This window comes from Protobothrops mucrosquamatus, unplaced genomic scaffold, assembly GCF_001527695.2.
Source record: "Protobothrops mucrosquamatus isolate PMUCROS unplaced genomic scaffold, P.Mucros_1.0 scaffold45, whole genome shotgun sequence".
NCBI lineage: Eukaryota > Metazoa > Chordata > Lepidosauria > Squamata > Viperidae > Protobothrops > Protobothrops mucrosquamatus.
In genome coordinates, this window is record NW_015386427.1 from 6,196,819 (window position 1) to 6,215,917 (window position 19,099).

At 43.8% G+C, this 19,099-nt stretch overlaps 1 protein-coding gene across 1 annotated transcript; it reads left to right on the forward strand.

Moving 5' to 3' along the window:
* The first annotated feature begins 515 nt into the window (after positions 1-515).
* LOC107283617 (protocadherin-10-like) lies at positions 516-18,794 on the forward strand. The gene is made up of 4 exons (XM_015811546.2): positions 516-3,152; positions 12,948-13,000; positions 13,100-13,188; positions 18,499-18,794. The coding sequence occupies exons 1-4, from the start codon at positions 516-518 to the stop codon at positions 18,753-18,755; spliced, it is 3,036 nt and encodes a 1,011-aa protein (XP_015667032.1). The 3' UTR covers positions 18,756-18,794.
* Positions 18,795-19,099: the final 305 nt, after the last annotated feature.

Sequence of the window (19,099 nt, forward strand, 5' to 3'; positions counted from 1 at the left end):
TCAGATCACGTAAAGGTTAAGCAGATGCATTCACACGTTACTTTGATCTTTGGATCCTGCTGCCTTGCACGAACACAGCCTGATCAGTTAGCTTGTGAATCCAACAGGCTTAATTTGATTCCTGAATGCGTACAATACAATCTTTCACCCTCATTCTCACTCTCCTTACCAAATTGGGTTAAGCCTGTTGCGCGAAGATGTCGTTCTCTCCCTCCCCACCCCACCACCCCAGTCTTGCTCTCCTTACTTCTTCGCCATATCTTCCTCTGCCTACCGAGGGGTTAATCATTCTGCCACTCGTCGTCGCAGCCGTTGGGGCTCTGGCTCGACGACGCTGTCCACCAATGCGGTGCTGAAATAGTAAGCGGGTCCTCCTTTGCTGGCTCGCTCTGCCAACCGAAAGTAGTTGGAAGTCTAAGTCAATCGATGATGAAGACGCGCAAGGGAAGGAGCGGAGGCTGCAGCTGAGGCGGAGCCAGAGCCAGTGCTCTGTCGCGTCCCTTCTGAGCCCGCCGATGTCTCTTCTCGATCGAGGCAGCGGGACTTCCCGCTGGGACTGGGAATATTGTACGGGGAAACTAGAGCTCTCCCAGAGCTTGTCGAGCTGCGCTCCGAGTTGGAGAAGACTCGAGGTGTTGCTCCTGCTAAGTTCTTGCTTGGCTTTGGCTCCGGCTCCGGCTCCAGCAGCTGGCCAACTACGCTACTCGGTACCCGAAGAACTGGACCACGGAGCCTTTGTGGCCAACATCGCGGAAGACCTAGGTCTGGATGTATCCGAATTATCAGCCAGGCGGTTTCGTATTGCGTCCCGGGCGGGGAGTAAGCAGCACCTGGAGGTGAATCTGGAAAATGGGATCCTCTTTGTTAACGAGAAAATAGATCGGGAAGAGGTGTGCGAGGGCAGCAAGGCCTGCCTCCTGCACCTGCAGCTGGTCATCGAGAGCCCTCTTGAGCTCTATCGCATCGAAGTGGAGGTGCTAGACATCAACGACAATGCACCCCGCTTCCCCTGGCAAGAATATGTGCTGGAAGTGACAGAATCAGCACTACCTGGGGCCCGCTTTCCCCTGGAGAGTGCACAGGATCCCGACGTGGGCACAAACTCCCTGCGTACTTACAGACTCAGCCCTAATGGTTATTTCTCGCTGGAGGTGCAGACTCGCAGTGACGGCAGCAAGTTTGCAGAGCTGGTGCTGGAGAGGAGTCTGGACCGAGAGCAACAGCGTAGCCACCGGGTCCTGCTCACGGCTTTGGATGGTGGTATCCCCGAGCGCTCGGGCACAGCTAGAGTTGTGATCATGGTGTTGGATGCCAACGACAATGTGCCAGTCTTTGATCAGTCCACTTACAGTGTAAGCCTGCCGGAGGATGCACCCAAGGGGACTCTGGCTATCAAGCTCAACGCTACTGACTTGGATGAGGGAACCAATGGCGAAATTGAGTATTCATTCAGTGGGCACGCTCCACTAGGTGTGCGTGAGCTTTTCAGCGTGGAGCCCCACACTGGGCAGGTGCGCCTGAAGGGCCAATTGGACTATGAGCGAGCTGACCTCCATGAGCTATATGTGCAGGCCAAGGACCGGGGCCCCTCAGCAGTTGCTATTCACTGCCGGGTGTTGGTGCACCTCCTGGACGTTAATGATAACGCACCGGAGGTGACCCTCACCTCGGTCTCCACACCAGTTTTGGAGGACGCACCTCCCGGTACTGTCATAGCTGTAATCAGCGTGCTGGATAGAGATTCCGGAGATAACGGCAAGGTGAGCTGCGAAATCCCGACTGATATACCCTTTCAGCTTCAGTCGTCTTTCCACAACTATTATGCACTAGTAACTACTGCACCACTCGACCGTGAGACTGTGCCCGAATATAATGTCAGCATCACCGCCCACGATCTGGGGTTTCCAGCGCTGGCTACCAAGAAGACCCTGAGAGTCCAGGTGTCCGATATCAACGACAACGCGCCCCGCTTCCTGCAACCCTCCTACAGCGTCTACGTGACTGAGAACAACGCTCCTGGGGCGTCGATCTGCTCCGTCAGTGCGCTGGACCCGGACTGCCAGCAGAACGCTTACTTGTCCTACTCCATCGCGGACGGCCAGATCCAGGGCATGCCCGTGGCCACCTACGTGTCCATCAACTCGGACAGCGGTCACATGTATGCTCTGCGCTCCCTGGACTACGAGCAGATTCGCAACTTCCAGATCCAAGTCGTGGCTCAGGACGCCGGCTTCCCGCCTCTTAGCGGGAACGCCACGGTCCACGTCTTCGTGTTGGATCAAAACGACAACGCCCCCCTGGTCGTGGCTCCCGTGCCCCGCAATGGTTCCGTGGCTGTGGAGGTGGTGCCTCGCTCAGCGGAGCCCGGCTACTTGGTGGGTAAAGTCTCTGCGGTGGACGCCGATGCAGGACAGAACTCGCGGCTTTCCTACCGGATGGTCCAGGCCACCGACGCCAGCCTCTTCAGCGTGGCCCTCTACACGGGCGAAATCCGCACCGTCCGCGCCTTCCTGGCCAAAGACGCCCCAAAGCACCGTCTTCTCGTCCAGGTGCGGGACAACGGACAGCCCCCGCTCTCGGCCTCTGTGGCCCTGGTGCTCTCGGTGGTGGACAGCGTGCCGGAGGTGCTCTCGGACTTCCGCGAGCTTCCTCCGGGAGGCGAGACGGCTTCTTCCAGGCTTACTCTCTATCTGATCGCCTCTCTGGGCTCCGTCTCCTTCACCTTCCTGGTGGCCATCGTTATCCTCACGGTGGTCAAGTGCCCCAAAGAGCGGCTGACCTTCCCCGACTATGCCTGCTCGCAGCTGTCTTGTGGCGGGGAGGGCGGCGGCTCCGCTGCCTTCTGCTGCTGCGGCGGCGGTTGCGGCTCCTGCGAGCGCTCGGCCCCCGCCTCGGACCGCTTCAAGAACTCCGGCAGCGCCAAGGCCCCGGTCTCCTCGGGCGACTCCGGGGACGTCGGAGCCAGCGCAGGCCCTCCGGCCTATTGCTATAAGGTCTGCCTGAGCCCCGAGTCGGCCAAGAGCGACTTCATGTTCCTGAAAGCTTGCAGTCCCGCCCCTCTGAGGAACAACGAAGCGGGCCCTCAGAACTTGCCGCCGGGTCCCGGCCCGAAAACCCGAGGGGCCAATAACTCTCAGCAGCCCGCCGACCAGGTAGCTTCCTGGGCGCCCCGATGGGGTGGGGGAGCCCTCTCCGGGAGGTAGTCTGCTAGGAAGGCAAACGGTGCCCGGAACCTGGAATACAGTAAAGTGACTTTCCAGAGGGGGAGACGCTTTCAGTCTCGCCCAACTTTTTGAAAGATTTGCAGCCCGGCCCTTTCCCCCGAAAGAGCCACCGGGCTTCGCCAGAACTCTGGCTCATTACGTAATTATTTGCCGAAACTTAGATAGATGAGATGTGGGCCAAGAGTTAGGAAAGGCCCCTGGAGCGCCGCTTCGGTCGATCTCAGCAGGCCCCCGGGTTTAGGCAATCTCGCTCCCAAACTGGGGCGTTTCCCTTCCCAGGCCGCCGCTCGGTTTGCCTCTCTTGCACCCGGGCGCGATGGGACTCGGCGGTTCGTAAGATCGGTGCCTAGGTCTCCGCGGGAGGGGGGCAGTAGTGGGGCACTTCATTCCTTTCAACTGGGAGAAGGAAGCCCAGCGGACTCGGTTGAGCTAAAGCCTCAGGCTCCGCCACTTTTGCTGAGAGTCAATTGCCCGGCTTGCATTTGCAGTGGGATCCTGCATGTCAATCGCAGAGTTGAGAAGGACCGAGCAGAGCCTTTTCTTCGCTGCTAACTGAAGGATCTAGTCGGAACCGAGTCCCCTCAGCAAGGGTCTCTGGACAAGCCAAGGACCATTGCTGAGAGAAGAGTCCTGCTGAGCTCAGGAGACTTTCCCAGACCCTGGAGTCCTTCCATGTGCCCCTCCTCATTTCCAGAGGACGGGCACCTGTTCTTTCCACTTAGGCGGCTCAGCTTGACTGGTGCTTTCTCTGTGTATCCCATCCATTGTTGGGTCCCCATCCCTATCCTGTTTCTGGCCTCATGTGAGATTAATGCCACATTGCTTTGTGCCAAAAAAGGGAGAGGATGCTTTGTGAGGGCAACAAACTCCTGGCCTTGCCAAAGAGCTGAATAAGATGAAAAAGGGGTCTAGGTTGCTGGGGGTGAGGAGGAAAAATCACCACCATTTGCTAAATCTATATTTCAATGAAGCACTGTCTTTGATAATAAAGCAGGATGGCTGAAGGTGCAAAGCAGCACATGGATAAAAAACTTGCATGCGGTTTCGCAGCTCTTTGAAAAATGCCCTCACCATTCTCTAGACAGGGTTTCTTTGTCCATTTTCATTTTCCTTGTTGGATATCCTTGTCTAATATGGTAATGTTCTTGTCAGCTCAAAACTCCCTCTAGTGACTTGATGTCTTGAGCTGATTTCCACCCCTCTTGCCTCAGGCTGATAGAGCAGACAGCGGCAAGGCCACATAATCCCCCTTAGCCAAGGGAGTTGAGGCAGTGAGAGAAAGGAGGGAGAGACTGGGGGGGGGAGAGGGGGAGGGAGGGAGAGAGAGAGAGAGGGGGGGAAATGAAACAGGTTAAGTTGTACATCTAGGGCACTGAGGCTTGGAGGCATTTATTCCTCTTAAGGCTAACTTCTTAAGAAGGAGGAAGGTGGATCTTTGCACACAATGAGATTTTGAATGAAAACAACCTCCAGCTTCTTTCTCATGTTTTCCTCTGTTCTTGTCTTTCTGAAAGAATGGTGCAGCTCCCTGTTAGCTCTTAGAAAACCTCAGAGTATAAACCACCTTGAAATGACTGAAGTGGGGCTACCCTTTACCCTTTCATTTGTACAGGAAGAATTTGGTAGCTTTAAATTGCCCTTTGCTTTACTGCTGGGATCTTCTGGGCCACAAGGGAATAAGGGAGCTCTCTGTAAGTCCATAGGAAAAAAAGGGGGGGGAATGAAAATCAATGCAAACTGAAACTGGACAAGAGCTGCAAAATAAGCATGGAAAACATTTGGAATGGAAATAGAATGTAAGATGAATTACATAAGTCTTCTATATTTTGTAAAAGGTTAATTGGTGGATCTTGTGATAGAAAGGCAGAAGTGACACTGTTCCCACAGATCTTCCCCCAGTAGAAAGACAGGCTTTGGAAAAGAATGGAATGAGCCCCCTGCCTGTTCCAGAAATGGTCTGGAATAGTATAAAGGCTTTTTGGAATAAGACAGGTACAGCACTGGAATAAGAGTTCCAGGCAGTTGAAGGGCTGATGAAGAATTATAAAGTCACCTCTGAAAATACAAGGACAGGCATTATGGGCTGAGTTGTGGCCGACATGACCAAGTCAGAAAATTATTGAGGTTATCTATCCATGCTGATTCTTCAAACACCCGATAAGGTACTTAAGATTATTAAGTTATTTTATTTTTTGTTGCACAATAAATGTGATTGGGTAGTGGAGTAAACATTACCCATTATCTCTGCAGAGAAAAGTAAGCAAACATTCAAAATCCAATGCCTTCAGTGCTACCATGTTTCCCTGAAAATAAGACCCACCCAGAAAATCAGTCTAACCTGATTTTTTAGCATGCTCCTAATATAAGCCCTACCCCAAAAATAAGCCTGGGGGTAGGTGGGCGTGGCCAGTACAGAAATTGCTGAGGACAACGGTGTCCAACCACAGCCCACACAGTGCAGGTAAGTCCAAGCACGGAGGCAGGGGAGAGGCAGGCGATCCAGATGCACTGTGCAGCCGCCTGGCTCATGGGATGCTTGTGGGAGGCTCGTGTGGCGCCACCAGTAGGAGGCAGAAGAAGAGGCATGGGAGAGGCAGGCGATCCAGATGCACTCCACAGCTGCCTGGCTTGCAGGAGGCTCACGTGGCAACATTGGCAGCAGATGGAGGCAGAAGCATGGGGGGACACATGAGATCCCAATGTGTCACCCTCTCCCTCCCATCATCTCTCAGCTTGCCCGCAGCTTGCCCACAGCCGCAGCTAGGGCAGGCGGCTGTGCGGCGCATTGGGATTCCCTGCCTCTCTCCATGCCTCTGCCTGCTGCTGGTGCCGCCATATGAGCCTCCTGTGAGCCAGGCGGCCACATAGCGCGTCTGGATCATCTGCCTCCCCCCAGCCTCTGCCTCCGCACTCAGACTTACCTGCGCTGTTCCAAGAGGGTGGCAGGCTGCGGCTGCTGCAGGACACCATTGGCCCACCATTGGCACTCACTGACTCTTGTGTGCATGTTTGGGGGTGGGGCGCCCGGCCAGACTGATCACCCTAATATCATGTTTCCCCAAAAATAAGCCCTAATGCGTCTTTTGGAGGGGAAAAAAAAAGACCAAGTCTTATTTTTGGGGAAACATGGTAGTTCAGTATTCTTTGTAATCAGTTTGCAAATCTTTTAACCATTTTCTGTGATGGCAATTAGACAGACATGTCAAACAATATTCAGCTATTTGTAATAATCACCTTAACTCTCAGTCACAACTTGGAGAAAATACTGCCTCGCTCAATAGCAATAGCAATAATAATAGCAATAGCACTTAGACTTATATACCGCTTCATAGTGCTTCACAGCCCTCTCTAAGTGGTTTACAGAGTCAGCCTATTGCCCCCAACAATCTGCGTCCTCATTTTACCCACCTTGGAAGGATGGAAGACTGATTTAACCTTGAGCCGGTGAGAACTGAACTATAATTGAATGTACAGTGAAGGAAAAAAGTATTTGATCCCCTGTTGATTTTGTACGTTTGCCCACTGACAAAGAAATGATCAGTCTATAATTTTAATGGTAGGTTTATTTTAACAGTGAGAGACAGTATAACAACAAAAAATCTAGAAAAATGCATTTCAAAAAAGTTATGGCCACAGTTCTGCTTTCCATTTTACACTAGGTGGCTGATCAGCTGGATGGAGGAAAGATGGGTCTTTGGGAACACTAATGGCTAGATGAAACTCATGGGCCCCTAGTCTCCAGATAGGGTGGTTATTTATATCTAGAACATTAAGTATATTTAATATTTTCACATTGTTGTTTTTTCCTGATTTTTTCACAAGACATCTTTGAGAGAAGCAAGTTAAGATTTCCCCTTTCTTAAGAATTTCAAGGAAACTTTAAAAGCCCCCTACTTTTAAAATCTTTGCTGCTAAGATAGTTTGACATTGCAAGTTATATAATAGTTACACATTTGATATTTTCCCCCCAACTGCCTTCAGTCTTGACTCCTAGTCACTGATGAGGATAGGTGCACTCAGTTTTCTTGGCAATATTTTTAAAAATAGTTTGTCCTTCCTTATTCCTAGGGTTGAGCAAGTGACTGTTCCAAAATCAGGAGCTTGGTAGCACCTTTTTGAACAAATAAAAGACATCCAATTTTCATGAGTTCATGAAAGGACTCCAGGATTGTTGCCACCATAGACTAACAGGGCTCTAATCCAAAGTGACTTAGTGGGCTTCCATGCTTAAGGAAAGATTAGAACTCCTGTTTCCCCATTCCTCGCCCTGCATCTTATTCATCAAAGCAACCTGGCTCTTAATATAATTAATTATATTAATTATTAATTACACTCAGAAGATTGTGGGGTTGCCCTTCTGGAACCAGTGCTCTTATTCCATTCCCAGCTATATCCTTTCTTTCTTACTTCTTCATTACAGCATAGAGAGATTTCACCCAGGACTCCACAATTTCCGCCTCTTCCCTGCCTGCCTTGTTCACTCAAGAATCGGTCGTTTAACATTTGAAATAGAGCAGAAGAAACATTATCATCCATCTCATCTCATGTTTATTTTTTTTTTCCCTCCGTCCCATTTCCCTTCAGAACCCTTCCCAAGCTTTATTGCATGCTTCCCGTGGGCCTCTGGAGAGCGCTCCTTGTTTCCATGGCGCACACTTTTCCTGCCTCCTGTCAGATACCTGGAAACCAGAGCAAGAGCAGGCGGCTGGGGAGCCGATCCCCGGCGGCCACCGCCCCCTCGGCCGAAAGAAGGCGAGGATGCTGCCGAGTTCCCCAGAACTAGCTGTCCCCGCAAGAGAAAGGCACCCCTTTAACCTCCTTTCAGGCGACGAAAGTGGCCTTTGCAAGAACCGTTCCCGCCCCCCCCGCCCCCCGAATCCCTGTCGAGGAAGAGCTTTGGCGCCTCTTGGCAAAGGCCTCCCCCTCGACAAGCTGGCTCTCTGTCGGGCGCCGAGCGAACGAGCGAGTCCCGCCCCCACCTTCCCGCTCCCTGCGATAACGAGGCCAATTAAGGCGAAAGCGTAAAACTAGGGCAATGATTTCGGGCGTTGAAATGCAGTCAAAGCAAGCGGTGCCTCTTTCAGCGAGTCTGAGAGATGCCACTACGTTTCAACCATCTCCGCGAAACACGAGGGTGCCTCTTTGCAAAGAGCGCCCCCTTTCTCCCATCAGGATGTTATTCGCCCTCAAATTAAAGAGGGCTGGACGATTCTTTGAACCCCGTATTCTTGCATAGGGATCGGGCATCTGTCGAAGCAGCTGTTCGATTTACTCCATTTTTTTGTCTTCTAACAACCGTAGCTTTTCCTGGGCTGCTTTCTTCATGCCTGTTCAGAGTCTGAAGAGAACTAGATATAGTACAGTATGTGAATGAATCGCGTCACAAGTTCAGTAAGGTATCAGTATCAGCTTAGATATTGGCACTTTTCAGAGAAGATAGCTCGCACCTTCCGATAAAAGAGCCAGCATGTGCAGATTCAGGAAGTTTAAAAGTAACAATGACACCTCTTTGGAAAGCTTTCCAACTACAGTATTGTGCTTCATATTTTTTCATTACTGAAAGAAATGTAATAATTAGAAAGAAGAGAAAAAACAGAATGCAGGAAGTTGCATTCTGTATATGCAGTATATGCAGCCCATATAGCAGTGCTATTCCTTTCTGGCAACACCCCCCCCCCCCCGCCTGCTTCTGATACTTTCAAAGGCTAACACATTTATTGTAGCAAAAACTTTTGTGAACTGCAGTTGACTTTACTGGATGTATAATGGAAAAATCAAAATATTGACTCATAAACTACTTGATATGTGTTGGCTAAATATTAATGCTCAGAGTATGGAAAATGAACACAATTATCTTAATTCTTAGTATAGGAAGACAAATATATTTCTGCAGTTATTACTGAGGCCTGATTCCTGAGTCCAGACTATAGCATCTGAAGAATAATAACCTAGTTCAAAAGAATAGAAACAGGAGGAATGGAGACAAATATCAAAACTATCCTCACTTGCTTCAAAAGCTAACTTAATGAATTCCGTGATACTGTAGAAATTATCTGGATTAAAATAAGGGGAGGGCTGACCAAAACAATTGTTCTTGGTATCTACTATTGCTGGTCCAACCAAGCAGAAAGTGTGTGGAATACTTGCCAAGTGAGGTACAAGTAGTAAAAACAGAGGACTTTTATTATCCTTACTTCAGTGGGGGGGGGGGAATATCAAGAGTGGCCTTTTCAGAAAATTTCTGAACTATGCAGCTTTTTTGTTCAGCTACTAGAGTTAAAAGGGGGACATCTGGACTACAACAGTGAGTTTACCCACCTTCTCCATTAAAAAGTGAATGTTTTTACTATTTGATTACATTTTTGTGCTTTAATATTATTTTTATTGTTCACTGAAATGCATGGAAAGTATAAAGGAATATTTTTTAATGAAAAAGTAAATTCATAAATAAGTTGCCAATATGTTTTATATTGATGAGAGCAATTGGTGTAGTGGTTAATGAACCAGGCTAGAAACTGGGGAACCAGGAGTTCTAGTCCTGCCTAAGGCATGAAGATAGCTGCATGACCTGGGGCCAGTCATTTTTTCTCATCCCTAGAAAGGAGGCAATGGCAAATCATGACTGAAAAACCTTGCCAAGAAAACTGCAAGGACTAGTCCAGGAAGTCTCCAGGAATCAATACTGACTCAAAGGTGTACAAAAATGTCTTTTACATAAAAAACTAGGAACAATACGAAAATAATAAAGGATATAAATAGAAAGTGGAAAGAGGGACACATAATAAAGAAAAGAAGGCATAGTTAGCCTGATTTGTAGAGAAATAGGATAACAGAAACTCAGTATGAACTAAGGTTCAGAAAGGATGCTAAGAAGAATTTTTCAGAATCCTAGGAAAATAAAAAGTGTTCTGTGCAAGTAATAAAAACCTAAAAGATAACAGCAAAGGTAGAATAAATTGTATATTCCATTATTTACAATAAAGCCCAGGACAGAAAATTAATAATTAACAATACATTATATAGCTGAATATTGGTTTTTATGGAAGCTTCATGCCTGACTACTTAAAATCTAGAAAGCCTTGCAGTCACCATAGCCTAGTTTCAAAAACTTATTGAAGAAATTCATGTTAAGTTAATCCTTCTAGAAGTGTAAAATGTGGTATGGATTTTCCTCAAGGACTAGCTTTCAAACAGAGATGACAGGCCATCTAACTGTGATAATGAGGCACAAAGCCCCAGAATTCCCATCTGATAGAAACCTGCTTTATGCCACTGTTGCATAGTAACTGACAATTCAAGGACAGTTCATGTCCTGACATTTCAGGAAAAGTTCTCTAATTTTCCTTCTAGCTTCTTCCTCAGGCCATTCACCATCCTAGTCAATAATTTTCTTCAATTCTGACATTTGAGGGAAAATGACTGGGTAAGAAGAATGAATGGGCGGAGGAAGAAGCAAGAAGAAAAATTGGGGAATCTGTCTTGAAATACTTCTAGCTGTTTGTGAAAACAGAAAAAATTGTTCATATTTGCTAGAGCAGGGCTTTTCAACCTTTTCACCCATTGTACCACTTTTAGGATATGGCAACATCCGAATACCACCAATCACCTAGCAAGGTGTCAAAAACTTGATGACCAAAAAAAAAAAAAGGAAAAAGTGATAAAGTACAGGTAGTCCTCGACTTACAACAGTTCACTTAGTGACTGTTCGAAGTTACAATGGCACTGAAAAAGTGCCCCCAAGTTACAGCCGAGCAAGACACCTGCCTGCCCCCCCCCGGCCACGCTCTTCCTCCCGTCCGAGGTTTTCATTGTTGTGAGCATTTCTGTTGAGGATTGGCAGCGGGGGTGGGGTGGGGGGTCTTTTGGTTTTTATTCCCCCCCCCCCCGTCTGCTGGGTGGTTGCAGCAGGTTTTGATCACTTCATATGACCCTGGGACACTGTGACCGTCATAAATATGAATCACTTGCCAAGCATCTGAATGTAAATCACAAGACCCTGAAGATGCTGCAACATTCCAGCTGATCGGTGCTTCTTCAGGGCTCAGCAGAAGCACCAGGATCAGCGCCGAGCTCCAGCTGGAGCCTGGTGCTGATCCTGGTGCTTCCGCTGAGCCCTGACAGCCCTGCAGTTCCAGCCATCTCTTGCTCAGGCTTGTGCGGTACTGCCACCGGTTCAGCTCATTCCCCTTCCCCACTACCACTTTTCTAGGATGGTCGCGTACCACCTGCCAGGTGCCAATGTACCATAGGTGGTACCTGTACCACTGGTTGAAAAGCCTTGTGCTAGAGGTTCTTCACCTAACTTGTTCAATCTTATACAGTAGTCCAAATGAAACATTATTTGATTTCTCCAAAAACTGCAGCCAGTTTATTCAAAATTTCAGGAAAATTACTTAGCTCTGATATCTGTCTTTTTCAAAATCTATGCTTGCAGCTTCTTCAGAAAGCTCAACTTCCTAATATCGGATTCCATATGGCTCCTACCATTTAGAATAAGTAGTTGCATTTCAAAAGCAGTGTCCTCTAACACTGCCAATAATTCCTGTTGGTACCATTATTCTGTTGATCAAGCCCCCAATTTTGCAAACAAAATTCAACAGTTATGCTGTAAGCAATTCCTGAAATATTGTCTAGACCAGATATGTCAAACCCGCGACGTCATGTGACATATCAGAACTTTTCCCCCATTGCCGGCAATGGAGTGGGCGCAGTTTCGTCGTGACACGATCGGCCCGTGGGCCAGCAGTTTGACACTCCTGGTCTAGACCAATTCCAAATTTCATAATTACCTTCTCCATGACGAAACTCTTGTATTTTTGGAAAAAGATGAGTTAAGGTACTTGAACATTAAATTTAGAAAAATGTTGATAGGAATTACATATGTGAATGTGTGTGTGTGTGTGTTATGTAATTATACATCTAACTCTTGATTTTGTATTATGTGTAGAAAGAAAAGAATTTGAGCGTGAACCAACTTTTGTCCCCGTCTAAATCTAAATCTGACCCAGGATGAAAATAAAACAGAAATTAAGCAAAATTCTTATTGCATTTCTTTTGTATATATAAATATTTTTATTTATTTTGTTGCTTTCATATTAACATGTCCTCAGACTCTAGGTGGAATACACAGAGGCTTCTCCAATTTAATTAACAACACTGTAAGTGAATGTCCTCCATAGCCTACCTATTATGCTGTACTGATACTCTTTCAATGATTAATGAAAGAAAAAAAAATGAGCCATGAAACACTTGTCTTTGAATGGAGGTTTTCAGGAATTAAGCCACGTTGTGATGAGCCTGGCCAGGCTGGCTAGACTTGATAAGAAATGGGAATTCAATACCATTTGGAATATTGTCCCTGCAGCTTTCCAGGACAGGTGACAGAGAAATCCCTCCAGAATCCTGAGAATTTGGTACTGACTGCTTTGAGAAAGGGTTTTAAATTTCTTGCCAGGGAGAGGAGATTTGTAGCAAGTCCTAGCTTTTGGTAAGTATTGTATTTATACTGTTTCAGTCAAGTAATTCCACATCAACTAAAGCATCCTATGGGAGAGCTTGAAAACCCCTTCTTGTCTCTTAATATTTCTTGTTTGTTGTCCTGCTATAGGCCATTATTAGTGGTTATAAAAGCAAAGCTCAAAAAGGTTACCAGAACAAATGCATGTGGTCAAGCTGTCCTGAGGATGTGTATTTAATTCAAAACTTTTTTTTTTAAATTTGTAGGTAAAACAGGCCAATGCAGACTGGCTACCAGCAAAACAACCAATACTGAAGAGGTATTATAGGATTGCCTTATTATCTTTAGGAAAATTGTTGCTAAATATTTTATGAGTGCTTATCTTATGGCTGGATCTTTTTTATTTCTTATGTTGTAGTTCACAGAGCCTAGAAGATGTAGGAAAAGTTTGGAAAGGAGTTCAGAAAGACCATGATAGATTGTGCACTTTGGTCACTCCAATGTCTGGTGAGTTTTGGACTATAGAACCCTAAAATTCAATGATTTCTGTAATTTTTGAGATAATGAAAACCTCCCTCTGATGTTCACCTCCTGTCTTACTTCGGCATCTTTGGCTTTTTGGGTTTTGGTTATTATTTCTCAGCCAGACCTGCCTATCAGGGTTGTAAGAATAAGGATAAAACTGACGATGAGAAGCAAGCAAACAAATGTATAGCTGATATGAAATAAATAAGGTCTCCTTCTAGTTAAGCTGAGTTTCAGTGACAAGTCTATGTAGTTTCCTTGACAACAGCACAAAAGGGTTTTGCCATGATTTCTTCTGGGATGGTTTTTCTTTGTTAAAAAAATGTATTTTATTGATGTTTATTATAACATAAAATATAATGAAAATAAAGATTAAGAAAAAAGGGGAATGCAGGATTTTTTTTAAAAAAAAAAGGAAAAGAAAAACGGCGTAAAAACTCATAGTTACAATCTCAACTGTTTACATTACTTACAATTATTACAAGCCAATTTTACAACTGCACAATTATTAAATCTTCAGACTAAATTCTAAATTTAATTTCTTTCTATTTCATAGAAATCAGAAGCAATACCCCAGTATAAACTTTTTAAACTTCCTTTTAACATACATACTTTCATTTTTAATAATATTTTGCAATCTTTAGGAATTATTCAAGGATTATATATATAAAAAAAACAGGAAAATAAAAATCCATTTTCAAACCATTTTATAAGCCCAAAAATGCATTGGAACTTTCTTTTAATTACATATGTCAAACCAATAAAAAATCTATCCTAACTCCCTCCAGCTTTTTTTTTTTTTTAAACTCTCAATCTAGTTTCTAGCCCTGATATCTTTCCTGGCAGTTTCCCACTCAATTATTCAGGGTCACCTACGGAGTGCCAATTGTATGTGTTTCTCTGTGTGCGTTTGTCTATGTGCGTCTGGGTGTCCATGTCTGTGTCCATATTCATATTCATATTCATATTTCATTCATTCCAGGACTGGGTTTCAACTTCAGAGGAACCCCAAATCTGAGGCAAATTGAGGCATTGTAGGAAAGATTTTTACTCACCCCAAGTAGGCAATTTGCACTAACTGCTTTTCACAGTTCAAAATCTCTGCAAACCCTATTATTTCATTGTCATATTTCTTTCACTTTTTTGTCAAAGCACTTTTTATTTCTTTTATTTCTTTTTGACAATGTATATGTTTCCATTACTATTATTTTTGTGTTTTGCTCCTTACCCCCTCTTATTTATCATTAATTAAAAAGCAATAAAATAAATTTAAAAAAAGAAAGAAAAAGAAATCTTCTGGTATTTGCTTGGGTGTTCAGTGATTGACAGGTTTCTCCCTACTTTTGAATGATCTTTGCAATCAGATCCTCATTGATACCTTTTGCATGAATTGCAAGATAATAGGGCAGGATATCTCAGGTGCTGATTGGAAAGTGGAATAGGCTGATTAGGGACAGAAGGCCAAGAATAGGTCTTAGTGAAATTTGGTAGAACAAAGGATTGTTATGAGTTTGTGGACTGCCATAAAATTATTGTCTTTTATAGCCAAATTGTCTTTTATAGCCAAAAGACAAATTACTGATTGAAATACCTATTATGGCCAAAAGTTGAGGTCCAGTCTTGGAGGCACTGTCCTGGCTGTGGCTAAGACACCATCAAAATATATACTGCTCACAAAAATAAAGGGAACATTTTACCATGGAACTGAAGGGGTTTGTGTTCCCTTTATTTTTGTGAGCAGTATATATTTGGGTGAGGAAAGAATATTAGCTTTCCTTCCTCCTGTAGCAAACAGCTGCCTTGTCCTTCTAGAGATCTGGTGCAGACTCTGCAAGTGATAGAGCACAGATGGTTTTGTGATTTCAAAATTCAGGGATCTTTTAGGTATATTCTGATTTAGAATGATTGTAGAAGGAGAGCTTGCTGCATGGCAGTGGTTGAGCACCAATTTTTTTCTATGTTAAGTTATAGGAGAAAGACAGACAATCAATGACAGAAGTAAGTAAGTAAATAAATGTATGGTAATCTTCCTGCCAGTAAAATTGAAGCTCCCATTTTCCTGAATCACTTTCTGATATGATATGTTGAACTTCTTGGGATGAATCATTCTAATAAATTGATCTATTGCTGGAGTATTGGGTTTTGCCCATGGAGTGGATTGGGAGGCCTACTCTCTGTGTTTACCCATATATCATATATGTATAGGGAAATATAATTTTACACATACAGGTAATCCTTGTTTTTTATTTAATATATAAAATACAAATACAAATAGAAATAGGAAGTTCAAGGAAGGAAAAGGAAAGGGGAAAAGAAGGTGTGAAGTACAAGGGAAAAAAGAAAAAAAGGCATTGACTTCTGACTCTTTTTAGCACAGTACAAGATAAAAACACTTCAGCCTCAACTTTTTGCTTTTACACATTAATATATATTTCTATAATGACAAATCTATTTAATTGAAATCAAAGTCAAAGTTTCATTTTTTTTTCAACACAAGCACAAAATCCAGAAGTCGTATGCAAATAAATAACATACTCAAATATATTCTCCACTTTGAATAGAATGATCAATTTAACCATGCCTCTTTTATCTTCCTTGCTGTGCAAACCTAATCATCTTTGTGACTTTTATTAACAAAGTTAACTATATTCTTTCAAATTCTTTGACCTTACCAGGAAAAATACATTTTTCCCCAACCTTTAAAAAAAAAGCTAAACTTTCTTTAAACACTTTTCTAGAATCAAAACTTTCTAATGCATCTTTTTCTTTATCTTCTTAACATATAGGTTTTAACTTCATTAATAAATTTAGCTCCCACCCTCCAAATTACCCTTATAGAATAATATTTTTGTTTTCTTTTATAAACATCCTTTTTAAAAGACAATTATTTTCTTTAAACTAATACATCATTTTCTTTAACTTTCTCTTGACACAGGTACTCTCAAATACATTTTCAATAACATTTTGCATAGTTTAAAAATTACTTAAACATTATATATATATAAAATTTACATTTTCAAATTTTGAATTAAGACTTTCAATTACAAATATCAAACAAAAAAAATCCATCCTAGATCCAGTTAACTCGTTAAGTTTAAGTCACTCCTTCCAGATCGTCTTCATGGAGTAAACTCTTCTTCTTTGGAAAGCTTATCCATAAGCCTTCCTTTTTATCATGGATTTCTCAACCTTATTAATATCCTTAAAGAAAAAGTCCCAAATTTGTGTTTTTAAAAGTTGCCAATTTTCTTGACACGTTTCTTTCACTTGTGTTGAGAGATTCATATTTAAACCATCATAATAAAAGTTAATGTCAGATTTGTATTCCAAATTTGCAATGAACTCCTCTGCATTTTCAGCTATTTGTGAAGTTGCCTCGGTAATTTGGTAACTTTCTGCCCATGTTTGCATCTCTAAAGTAATTTGAGAATTTTTTTTAAATCATCCTTGGAGCACAGCTGGTCAACAAGTTGGTGGATTTTATTTAGAGACCTTTCAAATATATCTAATAATTTGCTCCTCCATCTTAACTTGCTCTTTGATCAGGATCAGAAAATTTTAGCCACCCACAGCAAAGAAGACCAAGCTACAAATTACTACAGTAATAAACTAAAATCATAGCTTTCAGTCTTTATGTTTCTCCATCAGCTTTTTTTTTTTGCTCTTCCTTATTTTGGCCTGTCTTAGCAGCCTTCTTCCTTATTATTTAACACTAAAGAAATCCCTAAAACGGCACAGTCTTCAAAAAGGCATAGCAGGCTGTGACTAAAGAGAGCCTCTTTTAACTTGACTTAGAAAAGATTAATAGTCCTTGAAGGTGATTCAGAAATGAAAGGCACAACTTCCTGTTTGTTTGAAAGGTAAATTTTAAAACGGCGGCTTCTTCAACCATGAACAGATTACAGCCCCTCCCCCCAGCTTTTGGCAAGCAGATAGCTTTGAAGCCCAGCTCCAGAAGCTGCTTGCAGGCTTTCAGATGTGTTGGAGAGTCTTTCTTAGTCTCCCCCTGATCCGGGTGAGTCATAAAAACTGAAGGAATGCCAGTCCCTTCAGTTAGTAGCTGAAGAGCTACAGTCCAGGGAAAAACCCTCCAGGGATCCCTCTCTCTGTGTGTATTTAGTCGGCCATATTCACGGAAATTCTGCACACCTGGGTAATCCTTGAGTTACAACACACAATTTAAAAATGTTTGAAATTATGATAGACCCTCAAAAGCTATATATGACCCCATTTCAATGTTATGATGGCTGCAGCAGGCCTTTGGTCATTTGCCTTTATGACCCACCACAGGATCGCTGCAGCGCCCTCCTGCCTCTCTCTCCCCCAACCCACAGTGCTTGGGCCTCCTCCCCACATGGTCTTATGAAGTGTGCCGTAACTTGAGTTGCACAAGGAGGGCTGGCCATATATCCCCTGGCCAAGCAGCAGCAATTCAAATGCAGTTGCCATTTTGTCCCACTCCTTTGTGGGCGGGACAAAATGGTGGTCACCAGAGAAACTGCTTCATTTTGCTGCAAAGGGTTTTCACAGTGCTGCAGAAATTTCTCAATGCTGCAGAAAGCGCTGTGCAGACCTTGGTAAGTCAGCAAAATGAAGCAGTTTATCTTGGGGATATGCAGAGGAAACCCAAATGCAGCTGCCACAAAATGGTGGCCACCAGACCAACTGCTCCCTTTTGGGGTGCCTCCTGGACACATTTCACCTAAAGACTGCCACAACATGCGACTGCAGTGGGCAGGCTCCATTACAATTGTATCTTGAGGACTACCTGTATACAGACAGTCCTTGCTTAGTGACCAGAACTCTGACTGGCAAATCAGTTGATAAGTGCTACAGTTGCTAAGTGCAAAATCACATGGGCTTATGACCTTACAGTATTTCTCATTTGTTTGTTAAGTGGAGTGCTGCAGTCATGAAGTAAAACATCACATGACTGCAACTTAAAATTTTACTTCCATAATCTCTATTAACTCTTCTTGTCACAAACTGGTTGCAAAGAACATGAATGGCAATTACGTGGCCATGGGACACTGGGACGGTCATAAATGTGAGGATTGGCCAGAAAGCTTTTTTTTACACCATTGTAATTTCAAATTCAGTGGGTAAGTGAGGAATACCTATATTCCACCAAGTATAGGTGCTTTTTTTTGTCTTGGATACCTTACATTGAAACTGAAATATAATTTTGAAAAATGAAGCATTTACTTGGCATCTTCTGCAAAATGGGCAGTGTTTGATGTGTTGTGTTATCCAGAGGCTTCCCTCTATCATTAAAAAAATTGTTTTTCACAGAACATAAGAAGACATCTGGTCCCCCTAACAGCGTCCGGACCCCTCCATATGCACCCCTGTATTTACAACATATTTCTCCTCTGGATTATCAACACAATGTATATATTCCAGGAACCCCAACAACATCTGCCAATAAGGATGGCTCTGTATTTCTGGAGCAGGAGGCTAAGAACAGCTTCTCCACATTTGGAAAGAGGAAGAAAATGATCAATTATTCTGATAAACATGACAGCATGGTCATTAACAATCTGAAATAAAGTTTCTTTAGCAGGCCCGCAGACATTGCAAGCCATGCCTAAATATTTCCATGGTGCTGGAGATTTCTGACTTTAACGCTCTATGTGATTGTACATAATATAAGGGGCCAATCTACAAGCTACTTCCCCTGAAAAGATGGCAAAGAGTGAATAACTGTAATGTCAAGACATCAGGAATGACTTTAATTCATAATGAAGGCATGGATATGTCTCTTTAGACACAGGTGAATGCTAGCTCTTGGAACTGGAGAAGGAAAAAAAAGAAAGTAAAAAAGAGTGGACATAACATCCCTCCACCCACCCACCCACCCACCCACCACCCGTTTCATTTTAGAGTTCTGGTG

Coding starts and splice junctions, on each gene's coding strand:
- LOC107283617 (XM_015811546.2), top strand. CDS start 516: ATGTCTCTTCTCGATCGAGGCAGCGGGACTTCCCGCTGGGACTGGGAA. Junction 13,001..13,099: donor AAACAACCAATACTGAAGAG/GTATTATAGGAT, acceptor CTTATGTTGTAG/TTCACAGAGCCTAGAAGATG. Junction 13,189..18,498: donor TTTGGTCACTCCAATGTCTG/GTGAGTTTTGGA, acceptor TGTTTTTCACAG/AACATAAGAAGACATCTGGT.